We start from the raw sequence: 18,017 nt of genomic DNA, 5'->3' as shown, positions 1-18,017 counted from the left end.
TCTTCTCATTGACTGCCACGCAGCAAAATGTATCAAATGTTGTTGTTTTCAACATTGTGGAGACAACCTTATAAATCACCTGATGCCACGAACACTCATCTGAGGAGCATTAGTGACCTTTCAGTTTGACAAAAAGCCCCGCGGCTCAAAGTCTCCTGGACTTCACTTGTTTTGATCTTTTATATTTTTGGAAAAGATACTGAATTTTAAGCTTCTATGAGAAAAGTGATAATTAAATAAATCTACTCACACTGTTATTTCTACCAAAGGACTCTCAACACAGTTATCTGCATGTTCTCTTTTAAACCTAAAAATGTAATATCTCAACAGCTTTTAGATTGATTGCCATGAACATCTTGCAAAAACCTTAATAAATTGTAACTTTTCACCTAGCACTAGCATCAGGTCAGCATTTTGAGTTCGATAATTTTGGTTTATGACCAACTACCCACAAAACTAATTAGATCCCCATCAGCCTCAACTGTAGTTCTCGTTTAGGGTAATTGGCAAATGTTAGCATGATTACACACTAAACTAAACTACTGTGTTTGAGCAATATTGGACTCATTGTCTTGTTTATCTTTTTACCCTTTTATTTAATTTTTCTAATCTTTTTCTCACTCTTGTGTTTAACTACAGCTATTTTTTTTACTTTTAATTTTTTTATTTAGGACAAATACAAAATGGAACTCAGAACAATGAAGGGTTCACATTTTAGCATTTTCTCTTCTTTAGCATCATCTTCCCCCTAACTCAACCCCAATCATGGTGAATAATAATAAAATATCCAAAATACAAGACAAATCAAGCAGAACATTACAAAAAAAGCACTCTATTGTTCCAAAGCCAACTTCACAAATCCAAAAATCCTTTAAATCCTTGTTTAAACTGTACAACATTGTGCTTTGGATTTAGTTGATCTTGTGTGCAAAGTGCAACTGCTATATTGAAAGGGTGGCAATGTAGTGAAACCAGTAAATATAACAAGGCTTTAATCAACATGTAGAAATAAAAACTGTGCAAGAGAGAAAATACATTGAGAAAATACATTGTCCATACAGGGTAGGTGATGCTCCACAAACAACAAAAAGCATTGCACAAGATCAAAGCGTATACTTGTTTGTACCTTTAACTCCTGACTAACAACAATTGCAACACATTAAAACCAACGTGATCTATTTGCTTCCTCAGACAGCCATGAATAAAAACTTAAAAATTGTTAACACAAAAATGACGTACAAACCTGAAGCAACATATTTCCACCTGCTGTGTATCTCAGAGATGAGCAATGATACGTTGGAGCAGCCCATCACACAGAAATGGTGTCAGACATAAACCATCAGAGCTCTGCTGGACAGCCGCTGATTACTGCAGCAGAGTAAACATTTGTTAGGTCTCTCTGTACAAGCAGAGATAGGCTCCGGCTCAATTGACAGGGTCCCCTAAATTGTGTCTATGACGACTGATCCTTCGCGTCAAAACCATTAAGAAGGAGACTGGGTCTGATGATAATGTATTGATCAGGTTGTGATGGATGGCCCCTGAGGATATATAAGTGAAGTTCTTTGCCGAGCAGAGTTACAGACCAGATCAGGCCATCTAAAGAGAGACGCACCATGATTTCTGTAGCTCTGTTCTACCTCGTAGCCGTGATTTGTTCTGCAAGACGGACACATGCTCTACCTCTGTACCCCGATACCAACATGGAGCCGCAGGAAGGTAAGACTCTGTTTAATACTGTCTTCTTCAAGTTTACTGAAACAGTTTGACTGCTTTCGATTAATTTGTTTTTTTAAATTTGAACTTTTGTCTTGAGCAACACTCTGTACGAACAATCTGTAGCTCAGTTGGTACAGCATGCACCTTAAAGATGAAAATGATAAATAACATACAGAAAACATACAGAAATTCAACCAAACTCTCTTCATTACTTCATCAATTTCCTTTAAAATAAGGTTCTATCTTGACTTTACTAAAATATGTGAATCTCCTTTCTCATTTTTGCTATTCAGGTTATGGTTAAAAATCCTAAAAACACATTTGACAAGTCATTCTTCTGCAGGGATCTTAATGTCACAATGACAGGATGATGAGAGGACCATGTTTTATTTCAACAGATTTCCTTCAGAAATTAGTGTCAGAGGTGCAGGATGGACCCAACACTGCCGAGGGGGAGCAGAGAGAGTTGAATAATCTGTATCCTCTACTGATGCAGCGCAACGAAGGGATGGAGTCCTGGAATAAAGGTAATAATAATACAAATATTTTGCAGATAAATCATTCACAAATAATTTTCTAACTTTCTTTTTTATGTTTTTTTTTTAAGGAGCTAAAGATTCAGAACAACCAGATAAGTTTGCAAACATGGTAAGGCCGAACGTCTCTGTACACTTTTAAGTAAGTAGCAATACAGCACTATATGCTGTACAGACATGCAAAGAATAAATTAAACGTGAAATGGCTCAGAAAGATTTCAGTAGAGATTTAAATGAAGTCACTGAGGCAGCGAGATAATGTTTAACAGGAAGGCTGTTCCAGAGTTTAGAGGCTCTGACATCAAATGCATATCCTTTAGTTTTAAGTCTTTATCGGATGGATTAGTTGCAGGATCTAAGATTGAATGCAGGTACATATTGGCACAAATGCCCACAAATAAATAGAGGAACCAGACCAATGAGTGCTTTGAAATTAATGTCTTAAACAGGTTTAAACTGGGGTTATGTGATCATTTTGTTCCAGTTAAAGCTCTGGCTGCAGTGCACCACAACATATCAGTGTTCTTTCTTGATTTCAGGTCGAGGACCTCAGAGAAACCGTCTTGAAGCTGGCAGCCGCTGACAAGCTTCGCTCTCATGGTTTTCTCAGATCAGAGCAGAACTTGCCAAAAGCAAACAAAAGAGGTGTGTGACTTTTCTTTCTGTCATGCACACGCCACACCTGCTCTTTATGCTCTATCTGTGACGACGGCTCAAGACCTTTAGTCCTGAGTTGACATCATACAAAAAGACCTGACATGATGTCTTAGCTGTTGGTATTATAATGCAATGATCTAACAAGAGAAGGATGTTTAACTAAGGCATGGCTGAACACACACACACACACACACACACACACACACACACACACACACACACACACACACACACACACACACACACACACACACACACACACACACACACACACACACACACACACACACACACACACAGTATAACTACTGGTACATAACTCCACTGAAGTGAAAGTACATCATTCACTTTACCTCATTTTAAGTGCTCAGTAAAATCTACAGAGTTACTTTTCCTAATGCTAATGATGATGAACTCATGTGATTTCAAATAATGAAGTTTACTTCTTAAGTGGAAAAAATACAGTCCTCAAAAAAAGACTTTACATATCAGTGGCAAGACTTTATCATTCATAAACATTTATAAACATTTAAGAATGGTTTCCAACACACTGTAAGTGTGACTTATAAAGTCATACATTATATTATTACAACTGTGTTTTTTTAATTGTAATGGTTATACATGAGCCTCCACTAAAGGTGTAACAGTTGTTGATAAACATACTTATAAGCAGTTATATCTGCTTACAATTACATCATATTGTGTTATAAACCTTTATTAAATGTTTACTGCTTATGAATCTTAAGTAAGGGGAATAAACTAAATTGTGACCATACAAGTAAAGTATTAGTGCACTAAAATGGTCTTTATGTTGAAAGACGATTTAGATCACAAATTTCCTTTAAAGGACGTTACAATCCGTACATATAACACTCTCTTTCCTTAGACCCTATATGGAGAAACAGATATGACAATATTAGGTCATTATTATAAATATTAAGTTAAAGAAGATAAGGTAGAGTGTAAAAGTGTTGGGGGAAAAAAGTGTATTAGAACTTAACAAATGCGACTTTCTTTAATTTTCATCCGTCTCTGATGGCCGACAGCATGTTTCTGGAAGTACTGTGTCACCAACTAGAGCCCAGCAGCTGCAGGACGTTTGGTGTGATTTCGGCGCGGCCTGTTTGGAAACATCTTCACTCTCCATCATCGTTTTTCCACCAAACAGTATATTCACCGTCTATACCAGATCAACAGATATATTTTTGTGGCTGAAAATAAACTTGAATATCAGAAAAGCCATTGATGTTACCTGCTTTTGGTTGTGATGATTTAAGGTAAATATATACTATTTACTGTAAGAGACCTAAAGGAGGGAGTATTATAAATATTAGTCAGCACACAAAAATCAAGGTTATGACAAATTAATTTGATATTATTTATTAGTGTGACAGTGAGAATATTGAATCATATCAGATACAGCAGTGTATTTAATGATTGGTATGGAAATTAACTGTTTGTGAACGTTTCTGCAGCTGCTGTTCACACTAACATAATCACATATATATTGATGAGGGTTTTGATCATAAAAACCTGGAAAAATATCTATTTACACTATAAACAAAAATATCAATTGCACATTTGGCCTTTTAACGTGGCATGAAGGTACCATCTGTCTGTGAGTGACTATGGATAATCAGTCAATACAAACAACCAATAAAACATTTTGCTTCAGCGTGTCCCAAAGTCTTACTGCAACAACAGGTGAAGGTTTTTTAAGGGGAATTTTGTCTGATTCATTGCAGCAGTTTATTCTTGTAGGTGACAGCGCCCTCTGCAGATCACCATATTTTCATGCAGAGTTACATTGAGTGAAAACAGGACATTAATTACAGAAAATCCAAAAGGTTTTATTTCCTCTTGTTGGCCACGCTGAAGTATGTTTTCTCGATCTCAATGTCGGCTGGACACGTCTGTTTGAACTCCTCTCTCTGGAAGGCGTTTTGAAGGTATCGCCACACACCTGTGAACTCTGCGGGAATGTCAAAGTCGCAGTACTTCTTGGCAGCAACCTGAAAAAAAATTAAAAGGAAGATCAAAGAAGTATTCAGATCATCTACTCAAGAAAAAGTACCAATACAACTTTACTTTACTTTACTACAAAACAACATTGAAATACTCAAATATACTTAAAAAATACTCCTGAAAGCAAAAGTATGTAAGTATTATGATCTTAAAAAATATTAAGTATCAAAAGCTGGCCCTCTTGACTGATATATTATGATAAATCACATTAGTACATTGTTAATTCTGATTCATCAATTTATTAGCAGCATTTAATTGTTGTAGCTGGCTGAGGTACAGGTAGTTTTAAGTACTTCATTCAGCTCAGTATTTTAGTCCAGTTGTTTTCAATCAAGGGGTCGGCCACCTCTAAAGGGTCACAGATAAATCTGAGGGGTCGTGCTATGATTAATGGGAGAGGTGAACACATTTCTTTTCATTTTTTGAACGTTTTTCAATTTTTAAAGCCTTTAAAATAATAATAAAATATATTTTCTTTTAGCCTTGAACTTAGTTACTTAAATTAAAACATCTGAGTTTAAATGAAAAATATCTCTATTCTAAAAAAGGTTTAATCTTTAACAATGCATTGTATTTTTATGTCAAATCTCAATATGAAAAATAACATGGGACTATAGTTGCCAAATACATTTGTTGTGGAGTAAGAAGTGCAATATTTCCCTCTGAAATGTAGAGAAACAGAAGTTTAGAGTAGCATTAAAAGGAAGCTCAAATAAGTTGATTAACAAATATCTCAACATTTTACTTAAGTAGTGTACTTGTGTAGTTAGTTACTTTCCACTACTGCCTTCAGACACTTAAAGAGCCAAGAAACAACAAAAAAAACTATACTCTACAAGAAATGACCCCAAAATGAAATCTGATGCACTGTCTCACCCTGATAACATGCAGTTTGGGCAGCAGGTTGCAGTCAGCTAAGGTGAGGCGGTCGCTGTCCAGAAACTTCCTCTTGGAGACGGTGATGGTTTCTCTGGAGTTGTGGTCGACCTCCTCAGGGACGGGCGAGATCAGGTAGTTGTCCAGACGCTTGAACTCCCGCAGCAGGTTTTTCTCGTGGACTGGAAGGTGAGAGACGCAGAAATGTGGTGAGTTGATTTTCTATTATTGTGTGTGGTGAAATGTACCTTCAGGTGGATAGTAAGGTTAAAGTGCTTTTACTCAAGTAATGTATTTAACTAGAATTTTGAGGTACTTGTACTTTACAGGAGTTTTTCCATTTTATGCTACTTTGTACGTTTACTCCACTACATGTATTTAACATTGTACTTACTTACAATTACTTTAGGCACAGCTGTCATTCACAAAATGTATGTTGACTTTATAGTAATTGTTATCCAACGGAACCAAAAATAAATGCAAACCAGCTTCACCTCAACCAGCTACAACATAAAATGCTGCATACACATCAATGTATAAAATAATACAATAATACAATACGTAGACAATAATATAAGGAGCAGGTTTCTGCATAATGAGTACATTTACTTTAGATCAGTGGTATAAGAAGTACTTATAAGTTAAGTATCACTTCCACAATTTACTCTGTGGGAAGTAAAATTCTTGATTCAAATGTTTTCTTAAGTAAAGGTACAGAAAATGAAAGTACTCATGTTTCAGAATAACCCAAATATAGATTTATTTTTCTATTAGATTAGATTCTAGTGGACTGATGTTTTGCAAGTAAACATTTATTTATTTCTCTCTAAAATGTAGTGAGGTAGAAGTATAAAGTAGCATAAACTGGAAATAAAAGTACCTCCAAACTGAATACTTAAGTACAGTACTTTAGTTACTTTCCACCACTGATAAGTCCTGTGAAAACACATTCAAACTCTATTAATCTATTTTCTAATCATTATTATCTCACAGCTAAAGGTGGAAATAACATGTTTAATGAATCACATGACTATTTAACTTACAGGCGTTGTTGGGACTGTTCTTGATGAAAGCAGAGAACTTTGCAAAAATGTCGGCACCCACGTCAAAGGACTCTTTGTTTAGCGGGCTGAGATGAGGATACCTGAGGGGGAGAGCAGAAGGGAGGAGCTTAGGAGTAAACTTCTTTGATGTGAATAAGCCACGATCAAGTCACCTGATTAATATTTGTGTAATGATTAAGCGCAACAATACCTGGGAGGGGCCAGTGTTTGTTCAAGAAATTCCTCAATTTTGATAAAATCTGTTTTGAGGGTGCCATTGTAGAGGAGGAAAGGAGGGTTGGTCCCGGGGGCCAGGTCTTTGAGCTCAGCTGGCTTCCTGGAGAGAGGACATATAATTAGATGGAGAGGGAAGAGGGGAGGAAAGAGGGAGACATCTGACTTATTAGATGTATTCATACAGTTTGTTCAATCAGACTGTTATCAAGCACGTCAAAACTGAGAGTGCGTTGGTTATCGAGGCTGTCAGAACCAGATGTGGCTCTGTGGATTAATGATTTTAACATCAGCTGTTTTTTTGGTTATAAACACACACAGCGCTGGGAGTGGTCATCTGTTTAAAAGGCCCCGTTGTGTGTGCTTGTTCTGAATCATTCAATTATCAACATCCTTTCAAACTTTCCTGATCTTATTTGCTTACCGGTCTTAACGACCCTGAGAAATTCACACAATGAGGCCAGTAATTAAAGAAGGTGTTTGTTTGGCAGCGACACAGAGCTCTCTGTACACCTTAACACGGTCTCCTCCCTCTAAACTCTGAGCGACACACCTTTGATAATTTATAGAAACGGTTCGGGTTACTCTCAATTTCTCTCTTGTTTGCTTCTTAATAGAGTTCTGTGTGAAAAGTCCCTGTGACCAGATGCTCAGGAAGTGTTTTTTTTTTGCCAGAGGAGGGGAGCTTACTTCCTCATATCCACAGTGGTCACTGTAAACTTCACTCCCTTCAGCCATAAAACCATGAAGAGCCTCTGACAGAAGGGGCAGTTCCCCACGTTCTCACCATCGTGTCCAGCCTGAAAAACACAGAAAATGATATTAAGTTTTATGACCACATGAGCCAAAAATGCCCCGTTTTAGCCAATGAAGATATCATAAGTTATCTTCTCCTCTCATCTGCTAATAAACAAGTGATTTTTGTAGTGAAAGGTGTGTCTTGGCGGTTTCCTCCATGGAAGGGAAAAGCAGGCATTGTGTTTTAGCGCAAAACAACAGACTAACATTGGCTCTCCTCCCATTGTACCATTCATACTTTTTCATGCTAAATTTGACTAGAGCCAGCAGCTTAGCTTAGCTTAGCATAAAGACTGGAAACAGTTAGCTTGGCTGTGTCCAAAGATAACAAAATCCATGTCTAAAGCTACATAACAAGTTAGATCTTGTTTTTTTTTTTTATCAGACAACCAAGCAATAATGACAATTCGCTCTTTTAAAGTTTTTTTTTGCGCCTGACCATTTCTTGGCTGGCAGCAGTAGTTTTTTGGAGTCTTGTTTCTGTCTGACGAAGATAAAATCCTTTAAGTTAAACTAAGTTAAGCTAAGCATCTGCTGGCTGTAGCTTCGTATTTACTGTACAGACATGAGATTGGTAATGATCTTCTCAGCAAACGTTCAGCAAGGAAGCAATTAAGCATATTTCTAAAAAAAAAAAGGAAAACTTTTCCTTTAAGAGACTGAATGTTGAATGTTTTATCTACAAAGAGACATAAACTTTCTACAGCTTAATCTTGACCTTGTTATACATATCAGAAGATACACATTAACAAGAACACAATGTGCACATATATCACATGAAAATAATAAATAGATCCTGATGTATGTTAAGGTTTGTCTATTAGGCAACAACATGAGGTGATAAATAAGGATTAATGACTATTTGTTTACTGTATTTGAATGTGTGCGTCAGTAAAGTGGGTGTGCCTGGTTGGGGCTGGGGGCCAGTCACCCTGCTTGCTCTCAACTCCGTCCATGTGTGCGATGATAAGGTGGACTGTCTGAGTTCAGTGATAAAGAAATGTGCCGTGACCCTCAGCAGAGATACAAACACTTCAGCATCTGTAGGAAAGGTATCTTCAGAAGGCACCGCTTTAAAAACAGAGTTGCCCTTTGATTGATCCTACAGCAACATACATAAGATCTATGCCTTTTTACAATACTAATGATAAGTGAGGAGCAAAATCTTTGTTTATTTTCCTCTTAAAGAGAGGATAAAAGTCAGGTAAATTAAGAGAAATATCCTGTGGAATTGAAATAAACACAATACGTTCTTTTGACAGTGAAATCAGGTGTAATTGACTTTCCCTCACATGTTGCAGCCAACTTCTTCTTCCAAGTATTTAGTGAAATTGAAAAGAAATGACTGACCTTAATGAACAACTCGATGCTTGGCTCGTTTTCAGAGTTCTGTCGAAGTGCCATGTCGTCCCAAAAAAAGTTAACTTCACTTTTTTCAGTCAAAGTTTCTCCTTTAGTTCTTTGCTTCCCAGAAATCCAACCACAGAGCTGGAGAGAGAGAGGGAGAGAGAAAAAGCTCTGAAAGCTGATAACAGAGTCCCTTGAACAAGCTCTGCTGTGGTTTCAAGTGTCTCTGCAATCGTGGATGTCAGGAGAAAAAGTGTCACACCTCCTGGCTGGTTGTGTTTTCTCTGAGGGCTCCTTGAAGGCTATCGCTCTGAACATACTTCACTAGTGAGAGGGGAGAGGGAGGACCCAGAGAAATGGGCGGGGTACTCACTTATATATACAACGCCAGAATCTAGGAGCTTAAAATAGGTTCCTTTGCATATTGCAAAACACAAGAACTGATAACAGCATGTGACTCAAAACAAAAAATGTATACGATTCATTTGGGCTACTCACGTTCCAACAATATTATACATTAGGAGCACTTTTCACAGAAAGGCTGCACTTATTACAAAGCACTCACTGGGAAAAACAGATGATACAGCTAATCTTATTTTAAGGTAGAAAGTAGCCTTTAGTCTCTCATATGGTTGACTGAATAATACACAATATGTTTGTTAGGGCTTTAAAAGTCGTACAGATTCTTCTAGGTGTGCGTTTAATGTTGAAAATAACATAAATGTGTAAGTGTAAATTACTTTTGGTTTCGAAATAATGTTTTATAATGCTATGTGTGAATTATTTCTATTCTATTATTATTAATATTTCCTAGAGGGTCTGAATATCTCATACTGCAGCTGAGTAATCTGTATATCCGGCTCATTATACAAAGTTGTCTACTCCCACAGAAAGGTCAAGTCGGGTCTTTCAAACAAAGACGGGATACTTCAGGGGTATTTTGAGTAATGCATCATGGTAAAGGGAATCCCCTCAGTGTTGTGGGCATAAAAACGAAAGAAGTGAAGGTTTCTTTCAATTTCTGCTTGTTTTGCATGAGACATGAGGATAGTATTAAATAAATCCTTTTGCTGTACAGTTAAAAGCATTTGATATTTTCTTTCAACTGAATTAAATAATTTTATTAGTAATGAATATTAATTAAAAAACTAATGAATGTTGAAGTTTATTTTCATTTTATGACTCACATGTCCTCAGAGAGTTTGGAAGTGAGGAGTCTTCTCAGTATCTGTGTTTCTTGTAATAAGCCATCACTTACAGTAAAGAGGGGAAGGACTTTTTTTATGACAAAATCCCCTGGTTGTGGCTTACACTTCCCTAAAGAGGTACGACCACTATCATGGCCAGAATTATGCAATGCATCACGAGGAATCTAAAAAATAAGATACGAGGCTCTGCGCTCCATGTACTTTTTTTTTTAAGTGGCTCTTTGCCATGAAAAACAACACATCACATTGAAATTCCAAACAAATCCAGGAAATTTGATGAATAACACTGGACCATCACAGGAAATATAACAGAGGCTGAAAACGTTGTTGAAAAAAAGTATCCTCCCCTTTCCTTTTCTTAATATCCTCAAAGTCAGGGAGGTCATGGTCTTAGATTTTCCAGATTTCTGAAAGCTAATCTCCCTTTCCACACAGTGGTACCAGCCCTCCTCCAAGAAGACGGGGTTGAGGGATAATTAGTCTCCTTATTGACACATCGTATGGGAGGTGAATGGAATTTTACTGGAGTGTAACGTGGGAGTGTCACTCTTACTTATGACCATTATTCCGTCCGTTCCGCTGCTACAGAGGGAGTGTTTATTGGAGCTTGCGTGATAAATGACGGAAGTGCCAGTCAGATATTAATTTTGATTCACCATCACAAGTGGCTGCAATCGCTGATAAAGTCACAGTCCGAACTGGTCAATGACTTCACAAGAATTTATGTGTCAATGTTTGGTTGCTATGACAACAGACGTCACACACAGGAGTTGAGTAAGAGAGAAAATAAAAGCTAGAAACCACAGCTTTTATAGTAAACTGGAACCAACTGATTCTGGCTACGCAGAGAGGACTTTCAACAGGAGAGATTTCCTGAGTGTTTCTGGAAAAAAATAAAACTTGTCAGTGACATTTTACTTCCTCTTCCACAGACAAAAAGATAGGAAAGCTCATGGACAGATACACAATTTTCCACTGGACACACACAGCAGCTGGAAGTGACCTCCTTGAAACAAGTGGCTTATCTCTATAAACAGGACCCTCACTGTTGACAACCGAGCCCAGAGAATGAGAGATGATTTTGCCATTCCTCAAACACACACACACACACACACACACACACACACACACACACACACAAACACACAGATGCGTAATGTCAAGATTTTATCGTGCAAACATTATCAACATATCATCAAGCGTCTGCCAGTCTTTAGGATTCAACGTGACTGTCTTTTGTCATTTCTTTATAGAAAAAGAAAAGTTTTTGACATAGACGTTCATCATTTATTGTCTTTCTTTCCGAGGCAAGATTTAGACAAAAAATTAATACAACGCTCGTGTCTGTGTGTCAAGTATGAAGTTGGAGCTAGGATGGGATTAGCCTAGCTTAGCATAAAGACTAGCAGCAGGGGGGGATAGCTAGCCTGAACTGACATAAAAAACCCACAAATTAAACAAATGACATGTAACATGTTAATAATTGAGCCCCATAAGGTATGTCGGTAGGCATATTTTAATGATTTGGAGAGAAGAAGGCTAACTGTTCCCTGTTGGTTCAAGTCTTTATGCTAAGCTAAGCTTATAGCATCCCAGCTGCAGTTCCCGAGCTCCGTACTTAACACGTAGACCATGAACATGGTATTAATCCTTTGATTGAACAATCTGAAATAAAGCAACTAAGTGCATTCCAAAAACAATTTCTATAAACTTTGTCCTGATAGTAGAGCCACAAGCTGCAACAACCTATAAAAAAAATTGAATGTAGACGCATCCACACATTAGCACAGCCAAATCAATGATGGAGCTTAGATATCAACTGCAGTCAGTTTTTTCTATTGCTACAGGGGGGCAGCTGTTTCTTGTAAACACAATGGCATCATTGACCTACAGACCGCTCTCACCCAGGCAGTCAATGGCACAACAACTCATTACAACAAAACCCTGAGGTCTGTCATGAAGGATATACACAATGCCTGTGCCATGGAGTTACTGCTTGTTCTCATCTCTTCTTTTGGCTCTGAAGACTCACACTGCACATTCGGCAACAGATTTGTCTCGTAAGTGTTTTAATATCTATAATGTATTTTTCAGGAGAAAGTCAAAAGCTAACTGGTTATCTTTCAGCTGTGAACTGTAACTGCAAAGGAAGCTTCTAATGGACATTAACAACCCCTTAATAACCATCTTCACATCCTGCTTTCCAAACAGCTGTTGCACTTCATGCTGAAACACCAGAATCAGGGGGAAGAGGCTCCTGAATGTCCAGGTCCTGAACTTAGATCTTCACAGAATAGATACTCCGAAAACATTAAATTAACTACGGTTGAGTTGTTTTGACTCTTGACTACAACATATGATGGCTGAAAAGCGTGGAAACAATGATAATGTTTAGACAAAGTCAAAGGCAGGTTTTCTCTCAGACAAATCTATTGTGAGCCGTGTATCTCTCTATCTGACCTGTTTCCATTTTTTGTGTCGCTGCAGCCTCTGAAGGGCCTAATAATAGTTCATTGTGAGGGAGTGCTTGGTACTGCCTCTCATTTGCTCCGAGTACGGGACGCACACACACGGGAGGGGAGACTTCACTCACTGTGCTCCGTTGTCTTGTATGTTTGTAATTGTAGTCATAGTCCAAACATTGTGTATGGGAGCTCCACCCAGTGAGTGAGACACCACCCAGTCGAGAACTAGGGCCGAACTGCAAGGACTAAAAAAAGCATCTTATAAGACTGATGAAGGGTTTCTAAATGATGTATTATTTAGTGACAATAACTGAGTCAACCAGTCATTTCTGCTTTGTTAAAAAGGAAAAGCCAATCAGACACCTTTGTTGTATGCTGAGGTTATTTATATATTTAAACAAGGTGAAAGTGACATATCAAACAACTGTGTTTGAGATTAGCTTCTCTTTTAACAAAAATCATACATCCAGCACTATTTTTTACACTTGTGTATTGTAGAACAAAAACTCCCCCACACTGGCTTCTTCACATGTATTTTAGTCACAACATTTCGGTACGTAGACCTTCATCAGGTTATTTTTTAATACACTACACACACTGATCTGCCACAATTAGTAGATACTGAAATTAGCATCAGCTTGTGTTCTCTTTCAGTTTATCTTCACAACATCCTGAAGAACCACACGGCTCACGCCTGTGAAGGAGACACGCTCGTCATTGAGTGTCCCTCGAGGACGTCTGTGGCCGTCCTCTCAGCTTTCTACGGACGACGTGTTCCTAATCAGCATTTATGTCCCTCTGCAAACACAAACACTACTGTGGAGGAGGATAAAGAATGCACTTCCCCAGTTGCTATCGAGGTAAAACAAATCCACAGTGAGACAAATGTAAAATTAAGTCTGTTTAAGTAAAATGCTGTGACCAACACAGCAGATTGCACACGTTTTGTTTGCAGAAAGTGGTGTCAGAGTGCCAGGAACGGCGGTTCTGTCACATCCCTGTTCTCAGTCCAGTGTTTGGGCAGGACCCCTGTCCTCTCACCAGCAAGTACCTTCTGGTCTCATACAAGTGCAGACCAGGTACGTCGCTATGGTCCTATACTCATGTGGACAACTAGAACAGTGGTTTTGATGCCAGTATATCAATAAGATGAATCAAAAGTAGTAAGCAACTAGAATTTTGTGTCTGCATGCGCTGCAAACATATTTCAATTTAATATCTTCCAATTTAGTGAAGCATGAAAGTTCAGTCTGAAAAATAGAAATAGCAGTTCGACAAAACAATGCCAACTCAATGTAATTTGGGACTTTCATCCAAATCACAACGTCTTCATCAGCAGATGGAGTTTGTTCAGTTGTCATGGTGATCTGTTGCATCTGTTGACATACAAGCTCATTAGCTGTAGGGATTTTTTCATCCATAACACTATTTGACCCTAAAGTTGCTTTAAAAGACTTTAAGGAAGCACAGCGGTAACATAAAATCTGGTATTCGTCAGCTACAACTAAACACTACTATATATTATTTTAAATTATTTTTTTGATGTTTATCAAAATACTTCTTTCTGTAATCATGTGTACATGTTATCTGCTTTTCAGAGCACCACCGCACGAGGCTGGTGTGTGAAAACGAGCGCCTGAGGCTGATGTGTAAAAACGAAACTGTCCTGGCGATCTACTCGGCCACGTTTGGACACCTGCTGCACGGCAGTCCTTACTGCCCTCAGGAACCTGAATCACACACTGACATGGGTCTGAGACAGGGCGCTCATCTAGTGGCTAAAATGTGGAACAAATATCAGTTCTATAGACACAATGGAGAATAATTAGTGTGCCCTATTTTTTATGAGTATACATTAGTGCTTTAATTTCAAACCAAAGCCTAATGTTGCAAACATTTACTGATTTATTATGATGAATGCATTACAGTTAGTCATTTTACTTGTTTTAATCTATTCCAGAGTGTTTGTCACCTTCGGCTCTGAGGAAAGTGTCACGCAGGTGTCACAGCAGAGCAAACTGTTCATTAGTTGCCGATACTCAAACCTTCGGGGACCCCTGCTTCCCCGGCACCAGGAAACACCTGCGGGTGTCCTTCACTTGTGGTAAGTCACAAACCGGATGCTAACCACTTCTGACATGGTTTGCTGAATAATGTAAAAATCGTAATTTTTTTAAAAATTCAGTGCCCCGGTATCTTCTGGAGGATGTGGGTCGAGGGTCAACGGATCCTTTCATGATCTCTGACTACACACATGGTGAGAGTAAGCAGAAAAGATTCACAGGTTTTGTTGCATGCAGTTTGACTGGCGTCTGAGCCCAGACCCCTCTCACCTGCAGGTGGATGGTACACTGGCCCCACCTACAGGCCTCAAAACGTGCTCTTAACCAACTCTCTGGAGATCATTGAAAAAATATTGGGTATGTGCGCTGATGCCTGTAAACGTCAGACAAGGGTTGCATGTACATTTCTTATCATTGTTGTTATAGCTCATATATAAAGGGCCCTACCAGTGTTTTGGCATGTTTTAGCTCTGCAAAACTGTAGAACAAGTGGAAGAACTGGCTTCCCAAACAGCTTAAACTTGTCTGCATTAAATGGCTCTCCTTTGCATCACTGCTGAGCGTTTTCCAAAGCATACCATAGTTTCTTTATTGAGACTGGTATTTTTTGTCTTAATTCCAGTCAGAATGCACATACGTAAAAGCTGCTTAGGTCTAGTGTACATAATCATAGACGATGATACAGTTGAAAGCCTGGATTGCTTTTTTTCTTATTTCTCTGAATGGTGCATTCATGTACTGAAGGGAAAACTAAAACATCCATGTCGACAATAGCTGATATCGAAACAACATTATTAAAAAATTTGAACACAATTGCAAAGTCCATGAAGATTTCTCAATACATTCTATGCTTTTCACTGCATTACCAGGCAAAGACTTAAAGACAAATTGTTCCTATTATTCAATTGCCTTTTTTGATTGAGTTTAAAGCCACTGCTGTTGATTTTCACACAGTAAAGAAAGGAAATAGAGTTAGTGGCTGCTTTGTAGGTTATAAGTGCATCAATTATGTAAAATGAAGGGCATTTGTTCGGTAAATTGTAAGCAGTAATGCAATTTGTGGTAAATTGGTTGACATGTAGAAACACCAGTACAGTATTTTAAGGAATAATTTGGTTCAAAGGGCCAAGATTTTTAACAACTGTGAATTTTCTGTTTTGTGCCACATTTTGAACTAACCTTGATTCATGATCATCGCATGCCTCAATCTCTTCCAGATCTCCCAGAGCGAGTTGCTCTGTACTTTGTCTCCGGCATATGTGCTGGTCTGGTGTTCCTGCTCTGTCTGTTCGGTATTCGGTCCACACTGGTGAGGGATGTTAAAGAGCTGGTTTCTGACCTGAAGGATGAGTTGAAAGCATCTCGCAGAAAGCGCAAGGAGCTCATGGAGGACCTCTTCGACGATGACATCTCAGACACGTCGTCCTTCCGTCACCTCACACAATCCTACCGCACGACAGAAATCCTCAGTCCGTCCACCTTGACAGTAGAGATGGTGGATCGAGAGGTGGATCGAGAGGTGGAACAGACGATGGGTCTGCCAAATGGAGACATTTGGCCACATCGAGACTCCAGCCCTTACGCCATTCATAAGATTAAAACCTACGACAATTGAGAAAAGTTACATTTATGAGTGATACTACTTCTAAAGCACCTTTCTGCTATGATTTAAGTTGATTTAAGTTGTGGACTGAAATTACAAACATTCAGTTACTTATATCCATGTATTGTCAAACATGGCAAAGTGACCTTAAACGATAAAGGCTGGAATATACAAAGTTCTAATGTGCTAGATTAATTACAATTGTTATTAAAATTAACTTCACACAATATGTTCTTTAAATGAATTGTTAACTAAATTATGATTCAGATTGAGATTCTGCCTCAAATAATGTTCTGTCAACATTTGTTTCGGTCCTTGGATGTCATGTAAAACGTAAAAAATTGTATATCATACATCATAACAAACTATAAATCTAAATAATAAAGATTGTTTTAGTGGGGTGAAAATGGTGGTGTCTTTGTTTAGTGTTTCAGAAAGAGTACCTAGGAAATTAAAGAACAAATGCAGAGTAATCCAGGGTAAACCTGTCACAGAACTAAATCAGTACTTTAAATTGTGTTACAGGTGCACTTGAAGGTATTTCACTTGAGTATTTTAATCTCATGCCAATCTACTTTTGACTCTACTACATTTCAGAGAGGGAGATTGTACTTATTTCTGACAGATAAATTACTACTTTGGAAAATAATTGATGATTTTTGCACACAAACCTGAAAATGTATGGTTTAAATGATAAGGAGATTAACTGACAGAAAATTATTTGACAATTGTTGATCCTAAATCAAATTGGAATATCTACTTTTTTTTTTTTTTACGATGGATTAATCTGATGATTAACTTCTCGACTAATCTATTGGTTGCTACGTTTTTGCCTTTTTAAATACAGTCTGTGGTTTTGCATGAAAAATTACAAAAAACACTCTTAAAATGGCTGTTAATTAATTCCAATAATGGATCAATCGACTAATAGATTTAGCTTTATGTACTGTTGGATGGTTTAATGTATTGCAAAACAATATATTTGATAACCTCTTTGTATGTTTCATGTGCAAAAATATTAAATTGTAAAATAACTAAAATTGTAGTGAAGTTAAAAGTACAACATTTCCCTCTGAAAAACCCCTTAAAAGGAGACACACAGAATCTACGGAGGACGAAAAAGAACATAAGTATAAATAAATAAATAAATACATAATTGTATAAATAAATACAGGAATAAATAAATAAATGCTTTAATAAATGTACAAATACAGAAATGAATAAATGTAAGTGAAGAGAAATGTAGAAATAAATGTAGGATATATATTTATTTATGTCCTGTTTGATTATTAACTTTTATCTATAGATTAATGCATTCATTTCTATATTTATTTCAGCATTTACTTATTCTTTAACTGATTTATTTCTGTATTCAAACATTTATTTAAGCATTGATTTATTACTGTATTTATTTCAGCATTTAATTATTCTTTAACTGATTTA

The 18,017-nt window shown here is 37.5% G+C and overlaps 3 protein-coding genes across 3 annotated transcripts; 2 read left to right on the top strand and 1 right to left on the bottom strand.

Moving 5' to 3' along the window:
- The first annotated feature begins 1,616 nt into the window (after positions 1 to 1,616).
- Positions 1,617 to 4,263, top strand: urp1 (urotensin-related peptide 1). The gene is made up of 5 exons (XM_054597128.1): positions 1,617 to 1,719; positions 2,118 to 2,246; positions 2,327 to 2,367; positions 2,795 to 2,900; positions 3,959 to 4,263. Exons 1-5 carry the CDS (start codon positions 1,617 to 1,619, stop codon positions 3,988 to 3,990), a joined length of 411 nt encoding a protein of 136 aa, XP_054453103.1. The 3' UTR covers positions 3,991 to 4,263.
- A 15-nt stretch (positions 4,264 to 4,278) lies between these two features.
- On the bottom strand, positions 4,279 to 9,569 carry clic2 (chloride intracellular channel 2). The gene is made up of 7 exons (XM_054597640.1): positions 9,498 to 9,569; positions 9,239 to 9,376; positions 7,781 to 7,890; positions 7,068 to 7,193; positions 6,857 to 6,957; positions 5,814 to 5,995; positions 4,279 to 4,924 (listed from the first exon to the last, which is right to left on the bottom strand). Exons 2-7 carry the CDS (start codon positions 9,290 to 9,292, stop codon positions 4,763 to 4,765), a joined length of 735 nt encoding a protein of 244 aa, XP_054453615.1. The 5' UTR covers positions 9,293 to 9,376; positions 9,498 to 9,569; the 3' UTR covers positions 4,279 to 4,762.
- Positions 9,570 to 12,415: 2,846 nt separating this feature from the next.
- On the top strand, positions 12,416 to 16,970 carry si:ch73-335m24.2 (protein eva-1 homolog C). The gene is made up of 8 exons (XM_054597127.1): positions 12,416 to 12,503; positions 13,563 to 13,768; positions 13,864 to 13,987; positions 14,507 to 14,659; positions 14,869 to 15,012; positions 15,094 to 15,165; positions 15,248 to 15,328; positions 16,189 to 16,970. Exons 1-8 carry the CDS (start codon positions 12,416 to 12,418, stop codon positions 16,584 to 16,586), a joined length of 1,266 nt encoding a protein of 421 aa, XP_054453102.1. The 3' UTR covers positions 16,587 to 16,970.
- The last annotated feature ends 1,047 nt before the right edge of the window (positions 16,971 to 18,017 follow it).

Source organism: Anoplopoma fimbria, chromosome 4 (assembly GCF_027596085.1).
Source record: "Anoplopoma fimbria isolate UVic2021 breed Golden Eagle Sablefish chromosome 4, Afim_UVic_2022, whole genome shotgun sequence".
Lineage (NCBI taxonomy): Eukaryota > Metazoa > Chordata > Actinopteri > Perciformes > Anoplopomatidae > Anoplopoma > Anoplopoma fimbria.
The sequence above is the reverse complement of the archived record's forward strand: the minus strand, read 5'-3'. Positions and strand labels throughout refer to the sequence as shown.

Bases quoted from the DNA above. Each gene is read 5' to 3' on its own strand.
- urp1 (XM_054597128.1), top strand. From the start codon at position 1,617: ATGATTTCTGTAGCTCTGTTCTACCTCGTAGCCGTGATTTGTTCTGCA. The intron at 2,368-2,794 runs GTAAGGCCGAAC...TCTTGATTTCAG, and splicing joins CAGATAAGTTTGCAAACATG to GTCGAGGACCTCAGAGAAAC. The intron at 2,901-3,958 runs GTGTGTGACTTT...GATGGCCGACAG, and splicing joins GCCAAAAGCAAACAAAAGAG to CATGTTTCTGGAAGTACTGT.
- si:ch73-335m24.2 (XM_054597127.1), top strand. From the start codon at position 12,416: ATGCCTGTGCCATGGAGTTACTGCTTGTTCTCATCTCTTCTTTTGGCT. The intron at 12,504-13,562 runs GTAAGTGTTTTA...GTTCTCTTTCAG, and splicing joins TTCGGCAACAGATTTGTCTC to TTTATCTTCACAACATCCTG. The intron at 13,988-14,506 runs GTACGTCGCTAT...TCTGCTTTTCAG, and splicing joins CTCATACAAGTGCAGACCAG to AGCACCACCGCACGAGGCTG.
- clic2 (XM_054597640.1), bottom strand. From the start codon at position 9,292: ATGGCACTTCGACAGAACTCTGAAAACGAGCCAAGCATCGAGTTGTTC. The intron at 7,194-7,780 runs GTAAGCTCCCCT...TCCTCTCTCCAG, and splicing joins ACCACTGTGGATATGAGGAA to GAAGCCAGCTGAGCTCAAAG. The intron at 6,958-7,067 runs GTATTGTTGCGC...TCTCCCCCTCAG, and splicing joins CAAACACTGGCCCCTCCCAG to GTATCCTCATCTCAGCCCGC.